The sequence below is a fragment of the Arachis duranensis genome, chromosome 3, assembly GCF_000817695.3.
Source record: "Arachis duranensis cultivar V14167 chromosome 3, aradu.V14167.gnm2.J7QH, whole genome shotgun sequence".
In the NCBI taxonomy this organism is placed as follows: Eukaryota; Viridiplantae; Streptophyta; class Magnoliopsida; order Fabales; family Fabaceae; genus Arachis; species Arachis duranensis.
The window spans coordinates 111872780-111889916 of NC_029774.3; the positions used below are offsets into that span (position 1 = coordinate 111872780).

The window sequence follows — 17137 nt, forward strand, 5'->3', positions numbered from 1 at the left end:
TCACAATGCAAACTAATAATAACTGAGAGTATTTAAACCTTGGGTCATCTCTCAAAGAAATTGCAGGGAAGTATGCATGCTATTGGTTATGAGAATTTTTGGGGTTTTTAATATGATGAACAAGAAATTTAAATTTCAAGAAAATAAAGAAGCAAATAATAACTAAATACCAAAAGCAATTAAACTAAGGTAATTAAAGACACCAACTAAGAAAAGTCTTGGCAAGGGTTGCGAGTTGAAATTCCTATCCTCATTATCATCCTCAAATGTGATGGTAAGTGTCTATTGCTCTCACTTAGTTATCCTCTAACAAGTGAAGGAAAGTCAAGTGAGTACAATTAACTCTAATTCAAGTCCTAGTCAATTCCTAGTGAAGGACTAGATTTAGTAGAATTCAAACTAACTACAACCTTCAATTACCAATCAACACTAGATTTTGATAATTCAAGAGTCTTCAAGTTACCAACCCAAGCAAAGAATACAAAATTTTACTCTAAAATTGAAAGAGACATTTTATCAAATACTTAATATACATAAAAGAAAAATAATATAAATTGCAATAATGATAAAAATCTATAACTATCAATTGCAAGGAAATAATAACAATCACTCAAATAAACATCAAGGAATATAAAATATCAAAATTGCATTAAAGAAATTTCAAATTAACAAAGGTTCATTAACATAAAGAGTATCAAAATAGAGTAACATAAAAGAAAACTATAAGAACTATGAGGCTAGAACAAGGAATTGTACATGAAACTAAACTAAAGCAAGAATCGAATTCTAAAGTAAGAAGAAATCTAAATCTAAAATCCTAATTCCTAGAGAGAGAGAGGAGAGGCTAGCCTCTCTCTATAGAAATCTCACTCAAAACATGCTAAAAACTAACCCCTTGAAAGAGCTTCCATTCAGCTTCTGGGCATCCAAAATTGGGCCAAAAGGCCCCAAATCGCGGGTCACATGACTTTTTAATGAAGTCACGCGTCCAAACTTGTGCTTACGCACAGGATTGTGTACGTATGTACACCTGCTGACTTTTGTCTTGTGCGTACGCACAGAAGGTTGTCCGTATGCACACTTCAGTGTGTATCTCTCTTTAGTTTCTTCTTGTGTTCTCCCATTTTGCATGCTTTCCTTCCACTTTTTTCAAGTCATTTTTGCCTAATTGACCTGATATCATTTAACAAAATATATCACGACATTGAATGAAATAAAAGTAGAATTAAATTGATTAAATTAAGCACAAAATACCATGTTTTCACACTTATGTGCAATTTAAAGAGAAAAACACAAAAGTATGCTATTCAAGTGTATAAATATAAATTTTTGTGATGAAATTCACTCAATTCAAGATAAAAATTACCATCAAATATCGACTCATCAATTACTATCTAATTTCTTTATAGAATTGTATTTGAATTTAGAAATTACATGGATTTTTTTAGCTGCTGATCGAGATGCTTTGTTCTGAATTTGATAAGCGATATTGAAAATTTTCTTCTTATGTTGATAATCTTTGAAGTTATAACATAATTTTAAGAGTAAAGTATCGTTTTTATCCCTAACGTTTGGGGTAAGTCTCAAAGTTGTCCCAAACGTTTAAATCGTCCTATTTAAGTCCCTAACATTTCAAAATTGACTCAATGTTGTCCTGCCGTTAGGGATCTATTAACAGAATTGACGGCGGGATAAAATTGAAACGATTTTGAAACGTTAGGGACTTAAATAGGACGAAAATATTGGGGACAAAAACGATACATAGAAATAAATTTTAATTTTATCCTTCAATAATATCAATTTTTTACGGTACATAGTTATTCAATTATTTTTTAATCACATCTAAGTAAATTTTACTAAATCACATTGCTTTTTTTCTAAATAAATTTATTTTTTTAATTTTACTCTTAAAAAAATAAATTATAAAAATTTTTAAGAGTAAAATTATAAAAAAAATAAATTTATTTAGAATCAAAGTAATGTGATTAAGTGTAATTTACTTAGATGTGATTAAAAAATAATTGAATAACTATAGTAAAAGATTGATATTAGTGAAGGATAAAATTAAAATTTATTTCTATGTATTGTTTTTTTCCCCAACGTTTTCGTCTTATTTAAGTCCCTTACATTTTAAAATCGTCTCAATTTCGTCCGCCGTCAATTTTGTTAATAGATCCCTAACGACAAGACAACATTGAGTCAATTTTAAAATGTTAGGAACTTAAATAGGATGATTTAAATGTTAGGGACAACTTTGGGATTTACTCCAAACGTTGGAGTCAAAAATGATACTTTACTCTAATTTTAATTTGCTTTTGATTCTTTCAAATTAATAATTTTGAAAACTGTTATTCAGTTGTTCAAGGAGAACTATGTGATGAACATATGAATGGAGTGTTATTCTTGTTTGCTGGATTGGAATTATGATTTTTTCTGTTTAGGTGTTGCAAATTTTTTTGAATGATCTATTAGTTGAATTGAAGATCTTTTCCGATTTGAAAGTTTGGTTGAGTTTTTCTAGTTTAATAATCTGTCCTGTTCTGGTTTTGTTTGTTGAACATGGCTTTTCTTTCGTGGAATTGTTATTCTGATTATTCAGGAGAGATCTAGATTGTGAATGCTTGTTTTCTGTTGGTGATTAGAGGGTGAATTTTGCTTTTAACTAAGATCTGAAACCTAAGAATTTTCTTAACTCTTACTTTTCTGAAAACTTTCCTATTCTCAACTATTATTCTTATTCCCGGAGATTAATTTAGAGAGATTGATTTTCTTGATTTGCAGTGCCTTTATGATATTGGAATTATAGATCTTAAAGATTGGAAATAATTGCTAGCAATTTCTGATAAAAAAAGACTAGATATCTAATTTCTTAAAGCTAAATAAATTTCTTATGAGTTTTTTTTTTCTTATACATTCCACTAATTATTATAAATCACACTTTTCTATTATATACCCTTAATAACTCTAGTTTTAAAATTATTTAATTTTTCAATGAGACCTAATGTTTTATGATTTACATTTGATTGGATTCGTAGAATAAAATAGTATTATTGAAATTATGTACTTATTTGAACTTATACAATAATACCTTGAATTAAATTTTTTACTAGGATTGAAAAGATATTATTTATTTTAATGTGATAATATAGGATTTTTGTGAACTTTGTTGCTTCTTATTTATGAGTGGGAACTAATATTAAAATAACTTGAGATTTTATTAGGATAATCACAATATATAAAGACTATTATAGTAAGTTTTTAAGCACGTTAGGATTTCATTATTAGAAGATTGGTTGTTTAAAATACCTATGCTTTTGTAATAAAGTTGTTGCTATTTTATTATCAGTATTATTGAGTATTTATATGTTACAACTTTTTTATAGATACAATTTTCTATTTTCTGTTATGATACCTGATATTGTTGCTGAATCATTTATCTCTAGCCATTGGAATAGGTTGTTGCTTATGAGTTGATGTTGTTGTTGTTCGAGTCTTGCATGCTGATTGATATCATTATTGTTTGTAATCAGAGAATTCTTACTCATTGATATAGTTAAAATTCAATTTTCAGTTAATTAATTATGAAGATGAATTTTTTTGGTGTTTTATCTTTACAAAAAAATATAATTCTATACTAATTTTTTGAAATTCTTTTACTACGCGCTTGAAATATGTTAGAAGCAAATTCACAATTGGAGATTTAGACCCAAAAAAATAATTAAATAAAATAAAATAAAAAATAAAAATAGTTATTATAACTAATCTTAATCTGTTAATTGTCAGTACTTCAAATTTTAGTTTTATTGTATCATTGTTTTATATGTGAATTTATTTGTAACTTTATACTAAGTTTAACTGTATTATTATAGAAAATCATTTGATTGTATTTTACTACAATGACAAAAATGAGTTAAATGTATATATAAATTTTGACTTAAGGGATAACAAAGAGATTAATTACATTTTTTGTTATGTTTTATATAATTTATCTACTATTTTGAGTTAGGAGATATCAAATTTTATATTAACATAATTATTTAATGTCCAAAGTCATGATGATAATATCAAAGGTACTTAGTTAAAGATTTCTATAAAAAGGGAAAGGAAGCATACTAATTTTTGTGAGAGTTGTTATTTTTTATTTTTATGATTGTTAAGTTGTCTATTTCAGAATGTGTTGTCGTATTTTTAATTTATGTTTTGCTTTGTTTTTTCCGTTGTTGATTGTCTTTTTTCTTATACATATCCTTGCTTGATTGTGCACCTAGGTATTCTCCAAGGTTGTTGAGGAAAACCCTTTGTCCCTAATCGTTATTAATCTCCAATTCATAAACCCTGCATCTTTTGATTCAACTTGAATTTGTGTGATGTGATAACATTTATGCTTTTATCATTTTTTTTAAAATGTTCGTCTCATATCTTTTTCCTTAGGAATGTGAAATGATTCTCTTAGTTTTATCCATTGTTGATGGATGTCCTATTTGATTTTTTTATTTTATTTTTAATCATTTTTTTTAATCTTTGTGAACATTATCATTGATTTTAGTGGTTATCTCTTGTGAGTTTGTACTTCTTTTATTCATTTTGAACTTGTTTCGACCTAATATTCCATCTTTTCTTTTATTGCTTCTATTGAAGTTTTTTTATTCAGATTTTTTTGTTAAGATGTGATTTGACTCTCTTTTTGACATATTTCGTTGTTTTTGTACATCCTTGTTTAATTGCGATCCTACACATTCTTCTGAATTCTTGTGAACCTCATCTGTGACTTTTTCTTCTCTTCCTAAGCTTTGTATTCTTTTGAGTAAACTCGAGATTGTATTGGTTAATATGTAATTTCTAGATATAGCAAGTGATACATTAGTTTTTAAGACGCGGTTCATGAATTTGGAAGGTGAAACTTGTAAGTGTATGATGTCAAAAGAAGATTACGAAGTAGGAGTGTTCTGAGGAGGATGTTAAGGAGATTTTGGTACAAGTTGAAAGGTTAGTCCTGATGTTTGACGTTCAGATGCTCTTTGGGAGTGATGAACGAAGTGAAAAGCGCTATATGTGTTGGTCTTATCAAGGGAACAAGAGAGTGTAAATGTTAACCACATCTTTTTAACACAAACCTATCTTGTAACCTTTGCATCACATTATACTTTTTTCTCATGTTTAGTAAAAGACTAAAATCATGTAACCTTTTTATAAATTATATCAATTTTCGAGGCTAAAAATTTTTGTAAGGGGAGTAGAATGTAACGCCCTGAGCTTTTTTTTTATAATATTTTACATTTGATTTCTTTTATTACTACCTACTCTCTAATTTTATCAAAAATTTCTACATTACCCTTGTTCTCTTTCCCAAACCGAACCCTAATTATATCCATACTAACCCTCTCCTAACACACACACATGGTTGAGAATGAAAGAAAGAAAAAGGAAGAGAAAAAATGGAGAAGGAGGAGAAAGGAAGAAGAGAGGAGAAGGAGGATGCACCAGTGAGGGCTACGCAGCCGTCGCTGTCGTCATCATGGCTGCGCGTGGAGAACTGTCGCCGTTGCTGAGGGGAGCCCAAGCAGAGAGGTGCGATGAATAGAGGAGGGAGATTCCGTCGTCATCATTGCCGAAGCCAGAGTCGGAGCCGTCGAAGGTAGCCTCGCCGTCGTCGAACTACTGTGCCGTTGGAGAGCCCGGAGAGAGAGAAAGAGAGAGAGACTTCACGAAAGGGGAAGGAGAACGTGACAGAGCTCGTCATCGAAAAGAGGTAACGATGGTGTGTACTGCCGCTGCTGCTATCGTTACTGGGGAAGGTCACCGTCGAGCAGCGTGCCGCATTTATAATTGCTTTGAGTTCAGTCTCTTCGGTCCCTTAGGGCCAAGTTGTGAGTAGACTTTACATTTATAATTGTTTGGCTTTATATCTATAGTTATTTTGATATACGGTGCTTTAAATTTAGAATTATAATTACAAATATTATTATCAAAGGATTTTAAATTAGCTTGAATAATCGATTTATTAGAAGTAAATATTTATCCTTGTTAAGCTCATTTTAATGTGCACATGAGACTATATGTTTTTATGAGACTATATGCATGTTTGATAAAGTTTTATATTATTTTAAAATATTTGATTTTATTTAAATATGTATTTTTAAAACATTGAAGTATTTGTTGGTACTCATTTTGAAATTGAAAAATCTGTTTGAATTGCCTTAAAATTGAGAAAATATGATTGAAAAGGATTTGGATGAGAAAATATTATTTGATTTCATTTGATACCTTACATGTTTGAAAAATTGAAGAATTTGTTATATTTGAAATTATATGTTTTGAATTGGTTTGGGAGATTCGTATTAGAAAATCATAGTTAACGATGGTTATGACATTAACCTTGATACATCTGGCTCAGACCTTAGCTAGTAGGGAGTACTGCTAGCCTAACGTGTAGACCACACGTTGGATATGTTATTCCATACGAACATACAAGAGGAAATGGCTACCCATAGATGTGGAGCCGCCCAAGTGTGGACTTTTGATTTGATTTCTGTATGAGAACTCCCCTATTGATTCACTTATTTGTATAAATTACTATTTTCTAAATAAAATATATTTTGGATAATATGGTTTATATGGTCTCATGTGGATTATAGATGTATTGTCCGGTCACTGTGTTGCAAAACTTATTCCGTTATAAAAAAAGATATTTTCAAGAATGAATACTCTGATAGGAGACTTCTATTCAAGAATAATTACCTATAATGAATACTTAGTCCTTGTCGAGTTCCTATATCACCGGCAAGATCCAATCATATTGATTTACCTATAATGAGTACTTAGTCCTTGTCGAGTTCCTATATCACTGGCAAGATCCAATCATATTGATTTATTCTATGTTTTTGTTAAAATAACGTGTAACTATTCATTCTAGTATTTGTAAATATTTTTTTGGTTGTCCACAGTATCCCCCAGTCCGACGGATAAATGACTAATCCATCGCGGATCGGAACTGGCCAATGGGTTGCTGCATGCACAAGACGGGATTCGAACTCCCGACACTTGCTTAAGCGGACGAGTGAGCTGACCACTCGACCAACCCAAGTTGGTTTAGTATTTGTAAATTTATTAAAAATGTTTGTAATTTTTTTATTCAAATTATATTCGAATTTGTAGGCTTGCTAGGGGACAATTTTTTTAGCCAATCATGACTCATTTTTTGTCGTGACAGGCTCGTTGGAGAAGATTCAAAAAAGATGAGATAATGCAACGATGGTGGTGGTAAAGAGAAAGAGGTAGTAACGCAGTAGTGGTACTTCAGAATATGTGAACTGTAAGTAGTAGTTAGGATTGGCCATGTCTATGAAGATTAGGGTGATGGACTAGTAGTTGTTAAAAAAGGAGATAGATTGATGTTGAAGATTTAGAGACACAGATAAAGAATGATGGTAGTAATGATAAAGAAAAAGGTAATTTTAGATTTTTAAATAATTTTTTAATATTTGAATAATTTTATTATACGAAATCTATATTTTATGGGTACAATTATAATTTTTTTTATAAATAAATTTGTCTGATGTTTAAAATTTTTGTTAAATAAAAACAGTAATTTACTCTAATTATAAATGGAAGTGAAATTGGTACAATGACCTACAAAATGAGCTTTGTACATTCTCTGTTTCATCCCCAGTCCCTATTTTGGAGTATTCCACCAAAATTAAAACCATATCTAAATTTTTCCACCAAGTTTTCTCCCTTCAGTCTACTGTAAGTAAAGGACAAAGAAAGAAAACCTTCATTCTAGAAATCTTATTCAAAATGACATTGAACAAAGCATCAATCTTAGTCGAGGAAACCTTCAAGTAGTAGGTTTCTATGAAATATTAAAAACACCATCTGTTTACAATAAAGCAAATCCCTATACATTCAACACTCTTTGAAACTCACTGGTGAAATCATCCAGATCAGCACCAGTTCTTTCTTCCATCCCTAATCTGGCAAGCTCCGAATTCAGCTCCGTCAACCTTTTCTGTAGTTTCGCCCCCTTATCCGGTAATCTAGAAATCATCGCCTGCATGGTTTATTCGTTAAGAATAAAATCAGTTTTCCTGGGAAAGCAAGATAGTAGCCAATCCATTAAGAAATAAGAGAAAAGCATACCGTATTTGACAGAGTTTGAGAGAGCCGCTTAATTCTATCTTTGATTTCCGACTCTGTCATTTTACCATCGCTGCTAGGGGAAAAACCCTTTTTGCTTCGATCTAAATCCTTGGGTTTAAAGGCAAACTCAGCTCTGGTTAAGGAGGAAAAAGGTTGTGTAGGTCATATCAGTTAGACGGTTATACCCTGAAAACATGCTTTTAAGTTTTAACATCTAAAATGACAAATCATTACCCATCAGCCATTCGGTCATTTGAAGAAGACGATACTGAAGTACCAATATATCTAGTCCCTTGATTCCTCCTACAACCATTGTATCAACACAATTTTAGGTTTGAGGATATAATTGATAAACAAAATATAATAAGGGAAAGCCAAAACCTTTGTAATAAGTAATAACAAACTATTAAAATGTTACATTTGCAAGCATGCACGTCATGTATAATCATATCCCCAAAAGCATTACCTCGTCATATCATCATCTTCAGGAGCAGCTTGAACTGGTCCTGTTTTGGAAAAGAGTAAACTATGGTGGCTAACTCCTGCTATACCTTGACTACTCAGGAATTCTATATGTGCTTTAAAAGTGTCATTCCTACACAAAAAGAGCCAATACCCTTTTAACTTGGCAAATCAGGCCGGTTAAAATAAAAAGAACTCAAATTGTTAAAGCACCAAAAACATGGCACAAATGGGAAACCTTATTGAACAAGGCAGTGTGTATGCATTGTGCAAAGATCCAAAGGAACACTAATTGAAACAAACATTTCAAAGATATATAGAGTCATTACACTGTATGTTGACCATCATGCTCCTCATCCAATTGTCGTTGGGTAACAGATACATCAAACCCCTCTCTTGGAAGGCTGAAAAGCTCCCTAAGATCCTGTATGGGATGAATGGAAGATTACTAAAACAAATCACAATTTTCAAAGAGAGAAAAAAAAAAGTATCTCTCACTGAAAGTAACATTTTCCACAAAAGGTGTACCTGCTGACTAAAGTAGCGAGTTTGTTCTTTTTGTTCAGTAGCAGTTCTGAATAATCCTCCTTTATATACCTAAAGTCATGCAAATTAAGTCTCAGAAGACCGTCAATGTGTGAAACAATAACATGTTTCTGACAATATAGTTCAGTAGAAACTGAATACTTTCTTTTTTCAGAATCATTACATTGAAAATATACAAAAATAACAGAAAGGGGAAAAATTACCTGCTTCCTATAGATCTTTTCTTCAACAGTTCCACATGTCATCAGTCTATAAACAAGAACATCTTTCTTTTGACCAATACGATATGCACGGTCGACACTTTGGTTATCCGTACTGTTAGAAACACATAATAATCAGACTTCTGAGTACCTTGCTGGGTCACTTAAGGATGGCCAAGTAGAAAATTAAAAGAAAACAGCATTTCTGATCAGCATGGAAAAAACTATTGTAGGTATCAAGGGGAAGGAAGTCTCTCAAGACCATACCTTGGGTTCCAAGCAGGATCAACAACAATAACACGATCTGCTCTTGTGAGTGTGAGTCCTAAACCACCTACTTGAGATGTCAACAGAAATATAGGGGCACTTGCACCTGCTTGGAATTCCTGAAATCACAACAGTTAGAACTCGAGCGATAGAATATCAATTTAACCATTCAAAAAGCACTTACATTAACAATCCTTAATCTGTCACAGGCTTTTGTTGTTCCATCAATCCGTAGAAAGTCATAACCTTTGGATGCTAGGCATTCCTATATAACAAGTAGAAACATTTAAATCAAGTGTTTTACAAACAAGCAGAGAATTATAATGGCAATGCAAGCAATTCAACAAGAAACTTCCAACATCCCACTATAAATGACCCCAGAGTTGTTGTAACTTGCAAAACTTTGAAAGTCCATTGGAAAGACAATGTACACATTTCCAGTAGTGACAATTCACTGACATGCAAGAAGGTTCGAGCGAATGTGGGCTTTGCAATAGTTCAAAAACAAAATGGTAATAACCACCAATAGAGGAAATAAGTCTGAACCAACCTGAATAATGTTAAGCATTTTGCGAGTCTGAGAAAAGATAAGGACACTATGCCCTTCTGGGATCAGATTATCCTACAGCAGAGAACAAGAACTTGAATACAACACAAACTCACTTAGGCAGACAATTAGCATTTAAATTGAATGACATCACCACTTACCAATAATGACATGATGAAAGAAATTTTGCATGATACATCATGACCATGCTCATTTTTGAACCTATCTGTGTCTGTAACATCTGCTATGTGCATCGCCAATTTTTCAGCAACATTAACTTCTTCTGGCTTTAGCATTGAGTCCATCCCTTCCAATACATCCTCAGCTGCCCGCTTTGTCAACAGAAGTGGATGATCACATATTTTCTTCAAAATCTGTTCCATTTCAAGAATTCAAAAGATAACTAGAAAGCCATAGCCACATAAGATTAAATGGCTTTAAAGTAGAAGAACACGGCCAAGAAAGGCAATCGTATAAAAATTATAACAAAATAATTTACCGTAAGGGCAGCAAGTGGCGAGCCATCAAATGCTGAGAGAACAATCTCACTCTTCAAAAATGCTTCATATAGATGTCGCTGATGTGATAAAAATCAAAGTTATTAAACAAGTTAAGAGCAATAAAACGAAGAACAAAGAATTATATATCTAACCTGAATACTAGTCAATCGAAGCCAAACAATAATCTCTTCTTTCTTGGAAAGTTTTGCAGTTGTTTTGTCATCATCTTGATTGAAAACCTCACTCTTCAAACGTCGCAAAAAGTAAGGTTGAATACGATCTCTTAAGTCCTATTGATAAAGGAGCATAAAATTTGTCATTCATTGATGATAAGAGGATAGGAGACTGCATGCAACAAGGTGAATTGTCTAGCAGGGAACTCAACACAGAATGGTCTATATTTCCTTCCATCAGAAAAGGTGACTTAAAAACAACTAAAACTAAAGAAATGCTACAAGCTCAAGTTGACCATTGTGTCATAACTGTAGAAATCACCAGCAGTGCATATTTTACATACTTTCAGCTTCAATAAACTTGCAAACAATATTCAAAGTCACCTAAATTAGATTTTGGAAATGTAGACAGCACCGCCAGCAGCGCATAGAAAAATATGTTTTCGCATGCTACACGCTTATATGGGCTACAACACACAAAAACGCATTACCTTTGCTATAGCAGATCCTACACGCTTATCTCTGTCCGTAGCATGTTTGTCATTTCCACGAAGTATGGGTACTTCAAATTTTTCTTTGAACCTGCGAAATTTTATTTATCATAAAACTAGTACTATGAGAAAGGTCAACTAAATGAAGAACATAACTGAGAATGGTTATTACCATTTATTGTCACCAAGTAACTCAGGGCAGCAGAAATTGAACAAAGCCCACAACTCCTGTTGGGAAGTTTTTTAAGAAGAAAATCGTTTAACATCATAGCATAATCTGGATTCCATATTCATATCATATACACAACAGAGAACTAATTATGAATAAAACAAAGTAATTTTCATCAAGATACCTTAAGATTATTTTGCAATGGTGTGCCACTAATGATAATGCGGTGGCTACATGGTATCTCAAGCAAACTTTTAGCCCTCTGTGTGCTTGGGTTCTTTATAAGGTGCCCCTGAAGTTAAGATTTAAGGATGTTTGACAAAAAGGATAAATAAACCATTTTCATAATCTGTGTGCAACATAAATATCACACTAAATGGAAACATAAACTGGGTTTTACAATAATAATAATAATAATAATGCCACAAGCACCTCATCAAGGATCATATAATCCCATGTGGCACCATCTTCATTGTCCTCATCATCAAAATGATAACTCCCTCGCAAGGACTTAGAATTGTTGCGGACAATATCATATGTTGTTAGAAGAACACCTTTATCCTGAAAGGAGAAAGGATTGAGAGTCAACACTGAACTAAATTTATACAAGTACATTCTGAAATAAATTGGCAACTGCCGCCAGCTACCAGCTGACCACAAAAAGCCTCCATTCCAAGTCTTCAGCTGACTTGTATAACCTCCTATCTTTTTTAAGGGTAAAGCAAGAACACAACATCAAGATATTTCATTTCTCACTTTAATTTAAACTAAGAATAACACAAAAAAGAATTAGAACCTGAAGTATGTACTGAAGTTCATATTCTCTGGCTTTTGTATTAGTTCCAAAATATCTGCAGAAAAGCACAAGTTCATGATGGTTCTTTGTATCGGAAAAAGGGTTTAACTTATAATATTAGATAAATTATTCAACCAAATAAGTCAGGAAGCCTCACTCTCTCGTCTTTTCAGAAAGACCAACAGCGGATAATTCCTTGATCCAATGGGGCAACAAGGTTTTTGGGGCCACAATCAATGCCCTTTTAATAATTCGAGAATGAAAGAGTCCAGCAAGATAGCCACACATCTGTAAGAAGCAAACGTTGGTAAATTACATGCCAGAGCACCAGCTATAGCAAAATATAAAAGGTATGCATCATCATGCTCTTAATTTCCTTACCTGCATTGTTTTCCCCAAACCCATGTCATCTCCCAAGATTCCACCTTTACCCAAACAATGCAAAGACCAGAGCCACTTCAATCCATCCCTCTGATGTGGATACAACATTTTCGCAATTTTAGAGGGCAACTTAAAAGTATATTTGGGGCCTGGCAGAGTGATGGAGCCATCACCCTTTGGCTCAAAATTAACCAATTCTTCAACAGAATCATCTGAGTCATCATCTTGCACATACTCAATTCCACCATCACCACCAGCAAACTTGGCAGGAGAGTCATCATCTTCCACATACTCAATTCCGGCATCACCAACAGCATACTTGGCACCCTGTGACTGGTCGTTACTCGGATCCTGCTGTGGAGAGAATGAAGACCCCGCACTCCCGAACTCTACGACCTCATCATCCTCATAAGTTTCCTTTCCTCTAAACAAAGCTGAAGAACCCTCAATCGGTTTCACCTGCTTCGTCTCTCGCTTCCTCTCAACTGACAGCAACTCGAACTTTGAATTCAACTCATTCAAAATATCCCTAATGTCGTTCTTACCGACACTATCGTCAATCTGGATCACGTTTTTGGGTGCCGGAAGTGGCGAATCAAGCTCGATGAGCTCATCGAACCTGGATTCATCAACCGCTGCCTCCTTATCACAATCGTCTGAAGTCGCAACTTTGCAGAGGCGGCGACGACCCTGCAACTTCAGCTTGGTCTTCTTCTCGTCATCTGAAACTCCGCATAAAAAAGAACGAACATATGAAAATGATGAGGAACTTTGATGAAAATGATTGTGGTTATTGTAGAGCACTTACTACGCGTTGTCCCCAATGAAGCCTGTGAAATTTCCTTCGGAGAAGAGCGCGGAGGTTTGACCTCGATGGAAGAGGGTTTCTCCTCCGAGTCAGGCCCTAATAATGGAAGTTAGGTCAAGCTGGTGTATCGAGAGAGAGAGAGAGAGAGAGAGAGAGAGAGAGAGAGAGAGAAATAGAAGATACCGATAGGAGAATCGAAGTCGGTGATAGCAGAGAATCGGGGAATAGTATGATCATCTGATTGAATGGGAGTTTCATCGTGCTCCTTCTCTTCTGGGGGAAATGGAAAATGGTGAGAGGCAACACAGAGAGAGAGAGAGAGAGAGAGAGAGTACCGGAGGCAGAGGGAGAGGGAGAGGGTTTGGATTTAGGATGAGCGGAGAGGTCTTGAAGGAAGCGATAATGAGAGTCGTTAAGGCTCATCGGCTTCTTGTGGGTTCTGCTAACGCTCCTTTCCATTTCTCTCTTCTAGAGTTCTAGTCTTCTTTCAAAACTGAAGGCTCTTGCTTTCAACTCTTGTGTGTTTATATCCCATCAATGCCAGTGTCATTCCCTTCTTTCCCGCTGTGTTTCGTATATTTTGAATTTGTCATTAACGTTCGGAATCCATATCCAATGCTTATTTACATACCAATTCCGCTAGCGAGGAATATAAAGGACGTGCACAATAGATTTTAAATTTTAAATTTGACTTAATATAGAGAAGAAAAAAAAATTTAAGTTATTTAAATAAAAAATTCAAACAGTTATTTCAAAAAATTAATCATTTTAATCTTAATTTATCAATAGAATTCAATCAAACACCCTCTTTTCCTCAAATCGTTTATCCTCATCAATCATCCCATTTTTTCGATGTTAGAAGTTTTTTTATCGGTCATCATTATCCACCCTTTAGTCTCCTCCTCCATCACCGTCGTAGGATCGTCATCAGACAAACTATTTACGTAATTATTAAATAATTATCCGACCATCTAGTAAAATGATCATTCATCATTTGTTAATTGTATATACTTAAAATAAATCGAACAAAATACCATCCAATTAAAAATTAAAATAACCATCTACATATCTAGTGAATCGAATATCCAACACATTTACGTGCGTGAAGATGGGACATTACAAAACGGTTCAACCAAATCGGACTCCATTTACATGCATGTGAGCGGTGATGCACATATGAAAATGCAGCGGCATCTGTCCTTGTATGTTGCTCGAATCTGTCACGAATGGTGACGTTGGGATGGTGAACGCAGTGGGCTACAGGGGAGGTTGCACGGCGGGCGGCGGGTGGGCAGCGCGAAAGAAGCTGTCCGGGGGTGGTGCGGCGCGATCGGACGTTCGCGGAGAGGCTGGACGACGTCGACTGAAGGCTACGCGGGGGCGAGTGGGCAGCACGAAGAAGGCTATCCAGAGCTGGTGTGACACGATCAGATGTTCACGGAGAGGCTGGGCGGCGTACCAGACTTCACAATGGAGAAGGGAGGTTAGCGTGATATTGGGCGTAACGGCACCGTTTGTGATTTGGTTTAATTTGAAGTCCTTATTTTTTAAATTTTAAAATATGAAATTATTAATAATTAATTATTCATCTGATTTATGATTTTAATTCTATTTTTCCTTTTTTAATCTATTATTCATATTGTTTACTATTCTTATTTTTTTCTATATTTTTTCTTTACGAAATTAATAGACTAAATTCCCAAAGTGGTTCCTTAGATTTACAATTTTTATTATTTCAGTTTCAAATTTAAAATTACCTATACTGGTTCTCAAGATTATATATTAGTCCCTGAATACTTTCTAGTACCAAATCAACGAACTAAATACTAAATTGGCTATCACATATTGTTAAACAACGTCATTTAGTTTTGGCGCTTTAAAAAGAATTTATATGATGTAGAAATTATTATATTTCTCTTCATTTTCTAAAACGACATTTTTTCTTTATTTAAGAGCTAAAACAAAAAATGCTGTTTAGTTATAAAAGCTAAACAAGTTCGAATTAAGCTCAGCGTTGAGTGACCAATATGGTGTTTGAAATTAGATCTGGAAAATCAATATAGAATTTTAAATCTAAGAACTAAAATGGTAAAAATTGTGAATACAAAAACCTACTAAAAATTTAGTCTATACTGTAAAAATAATAAATAAACAATTAAAAGAGAACTAGAGAAGTATTTTCTAAATACTTGCCCTCAAATAAATAAATGGGATAAGTATTAGTTTGGTCTTTCACGTTGAGGGTCGGAATCGAACCCGTCCCTGGTGTATATTTTGATTTAAAATCATCTTTAACGTGTATTTTGTATTAAAATCGTCTTTTTTTTAAAAAAATTTTAAGGGAGAGGGGACGGCGCCGGCGAAGCTTGGAGCTGCCGTCGCCGTCGCCGGAAGAAAGAAGAAAGGAGAGGGCTGCAACGGGAGAGAAGAGAAGAGGGGAAAGAGAGAGGGAGCACCAGTGGAAGGGAGGACCGTCGCCGGGAAGAGGAGCACGACGCGAAGAGGGTGGCGCGCGAAGGAGAGAGAGAGGGATCCGAGGCTCACCCTGGCCGAGGAGAGAGTGGGATCCGAGGGTGGAGTGTGTCGCTGATCCCTGGACGCTCCGTCGCCGCCGCTGGGGAGGGGTGGCCAAGCGCCGGTGGTTTTGCATCTGCTTTTTCTGCTTCTTCTTCTGCTTCTTCTGCTTTTTCTTCTGCTGCATCTGCTTCTGCAGCTTCAACTTCTGCATCAGCATCTTCTTCTTCTGCATCTGTTTCTACTTGAGTTTCTGTTTCTGATTCTATGACTGCCTCTACTTCTGCATTTGTGACTGCCTCTGCTTCTAATTTTGATTTGGTTGTTGAATTTGTTGAATTTGGGTTGATTTGTTGAATTTTTTATTTTTGAATTTGTTGAATTTGTGTTGATTTTATTGATGTTATTTTTCTGGGTGGTGAAGGTAAAGGTACTGGTGGTGGTGGTGGTGGTGGGAGTAAAGGTGCTGGTGGTGATGGAGGTAAAGGTGCTGATGGTAGTGGCGGGCATTTTTTTCTAAAAAAATTAAAAAGACGATTTTTATACAAAAAAACACGTTAAGGATGATTTTAAATCAAAATATACACCAAGGACGAGTACGATTCCGACCCTCAACGTGAGGACCAAAATAATACTTACCTCTAAATAAATCATCCATCAAACTTGTTAAAATATTAATTTAAAAAATAAATACGATTATTTATTTTTTAAAATTTATATTAGCCCGTAGTTCAATCCCCCTCGGGGCCGCTTTTCCTTCCTTCTCAATTCAACGAGAAAGAAGTAAGAAAAATAAAAAAATAAATAAATAAATAAAGGAAACAATCTTAACTACTTGTGGCAAGATGTTGTACAGATTAATATACAGAGTCCAAATAAGAAAAGAAAAACTACAAAATGCGAAGCCAATAAGACATGTAATACAGAGAAAAAGGTATATTTCAAGGTCTATAGTTTACAAACCCACATCAAATGTATCCTAAAAAAGCTGATCAGAAAATATGAGTTACAGAGAAAGGTATGAATGTCTATATTCTATCATGGTCACGGAATATGTATATATATGACATCATTTCACATATATCCTTCGTCCATATTCTAACAAACCAGTATTCACAAGAGGGAATGGTTCCAAGGGTAACAA

General features: G+C 34.2%; 1 protein-coding gene across 2 annotated transcripts; it reads right to left on the reverse strand.

The window, feature by feature from the left end:
* Positions 1 to 7777: 7777 nt before the first annotated feature.
* On the reverse strand, positions 7778 to 14053 carry LOC107480211 (protein CHROMATIN REMODELING 24). 2 transcript variants are annotated; one of them, XM_052258320.1, is made up of 23 exons: positions 13815 to 14053; positions 13663 to 13749; positions 13480 to 13575; positions 12672 to 13393; positions 12448 to 12578; positions 12291 to 12345; positions 11927 to 12055; positions 11679 to 11786; positions 11498 to 11553; positions 11326 to 11416; positions 10814 to 10951; positions 10661 to 10738; positions 10323 to 10535; positions 10165 to 10236; positions 9799 to 9879; positions 9615 to 9733; positions 9351 to 9462; positions 9130 to 9198; positions 8931 to 9025; positions 8606 to 8734; positions 8374 to 8442; positions 8140 to 8272; positions 7778 to 8050 (listed from the first exon to the last, which is right to left on the reverse strand). In XM_052258320.1, exons 1-23 carry the CDS (start codon positions 13936 to 13938, stop codon positions 7898 to 7900), a joined length of 3060 nt encoding a protein of 1019 aa, XP_052114280.1. In that variant the 5' UTR covers positions 13939 to 14053; the 3' UTR covers positions 7778 to 7897. The 2 variants fall into 2 exon arrangements, with proteins under 2 accessions (XP_052114280.1, XP_015955844.1); XM_016100358.3 differs by having other exon boundaries at positions 13663 to 13752.
* Between the last annotated feature and the right edge of the window lie 3084 nt (positions 14054 to 17137).

Coding starts and splice junctions, on each gene's coding strand:
- LOC107480211 (XM_016100358.3), bottom strand. CDS start 13,938: ATGGAAAGGAGCGTTAGCAGAACCCACAAGAAGCCGATGAGCCTTAAC. Junction 12,346..12,447: donor CTTTCTGAAAAGACGAGAGA/GTGAGGCTTCCT, acceptor GCTTTTCTGCAG/ATATTTTGGAACTAATACAA. Junction 10,952..11,325: donor TAGGATCTGCTATAGCAAAG/GTAATGCGTTTT, acceptor CTTTATCAATAG/GACTTAAGAGATCGTATTCA.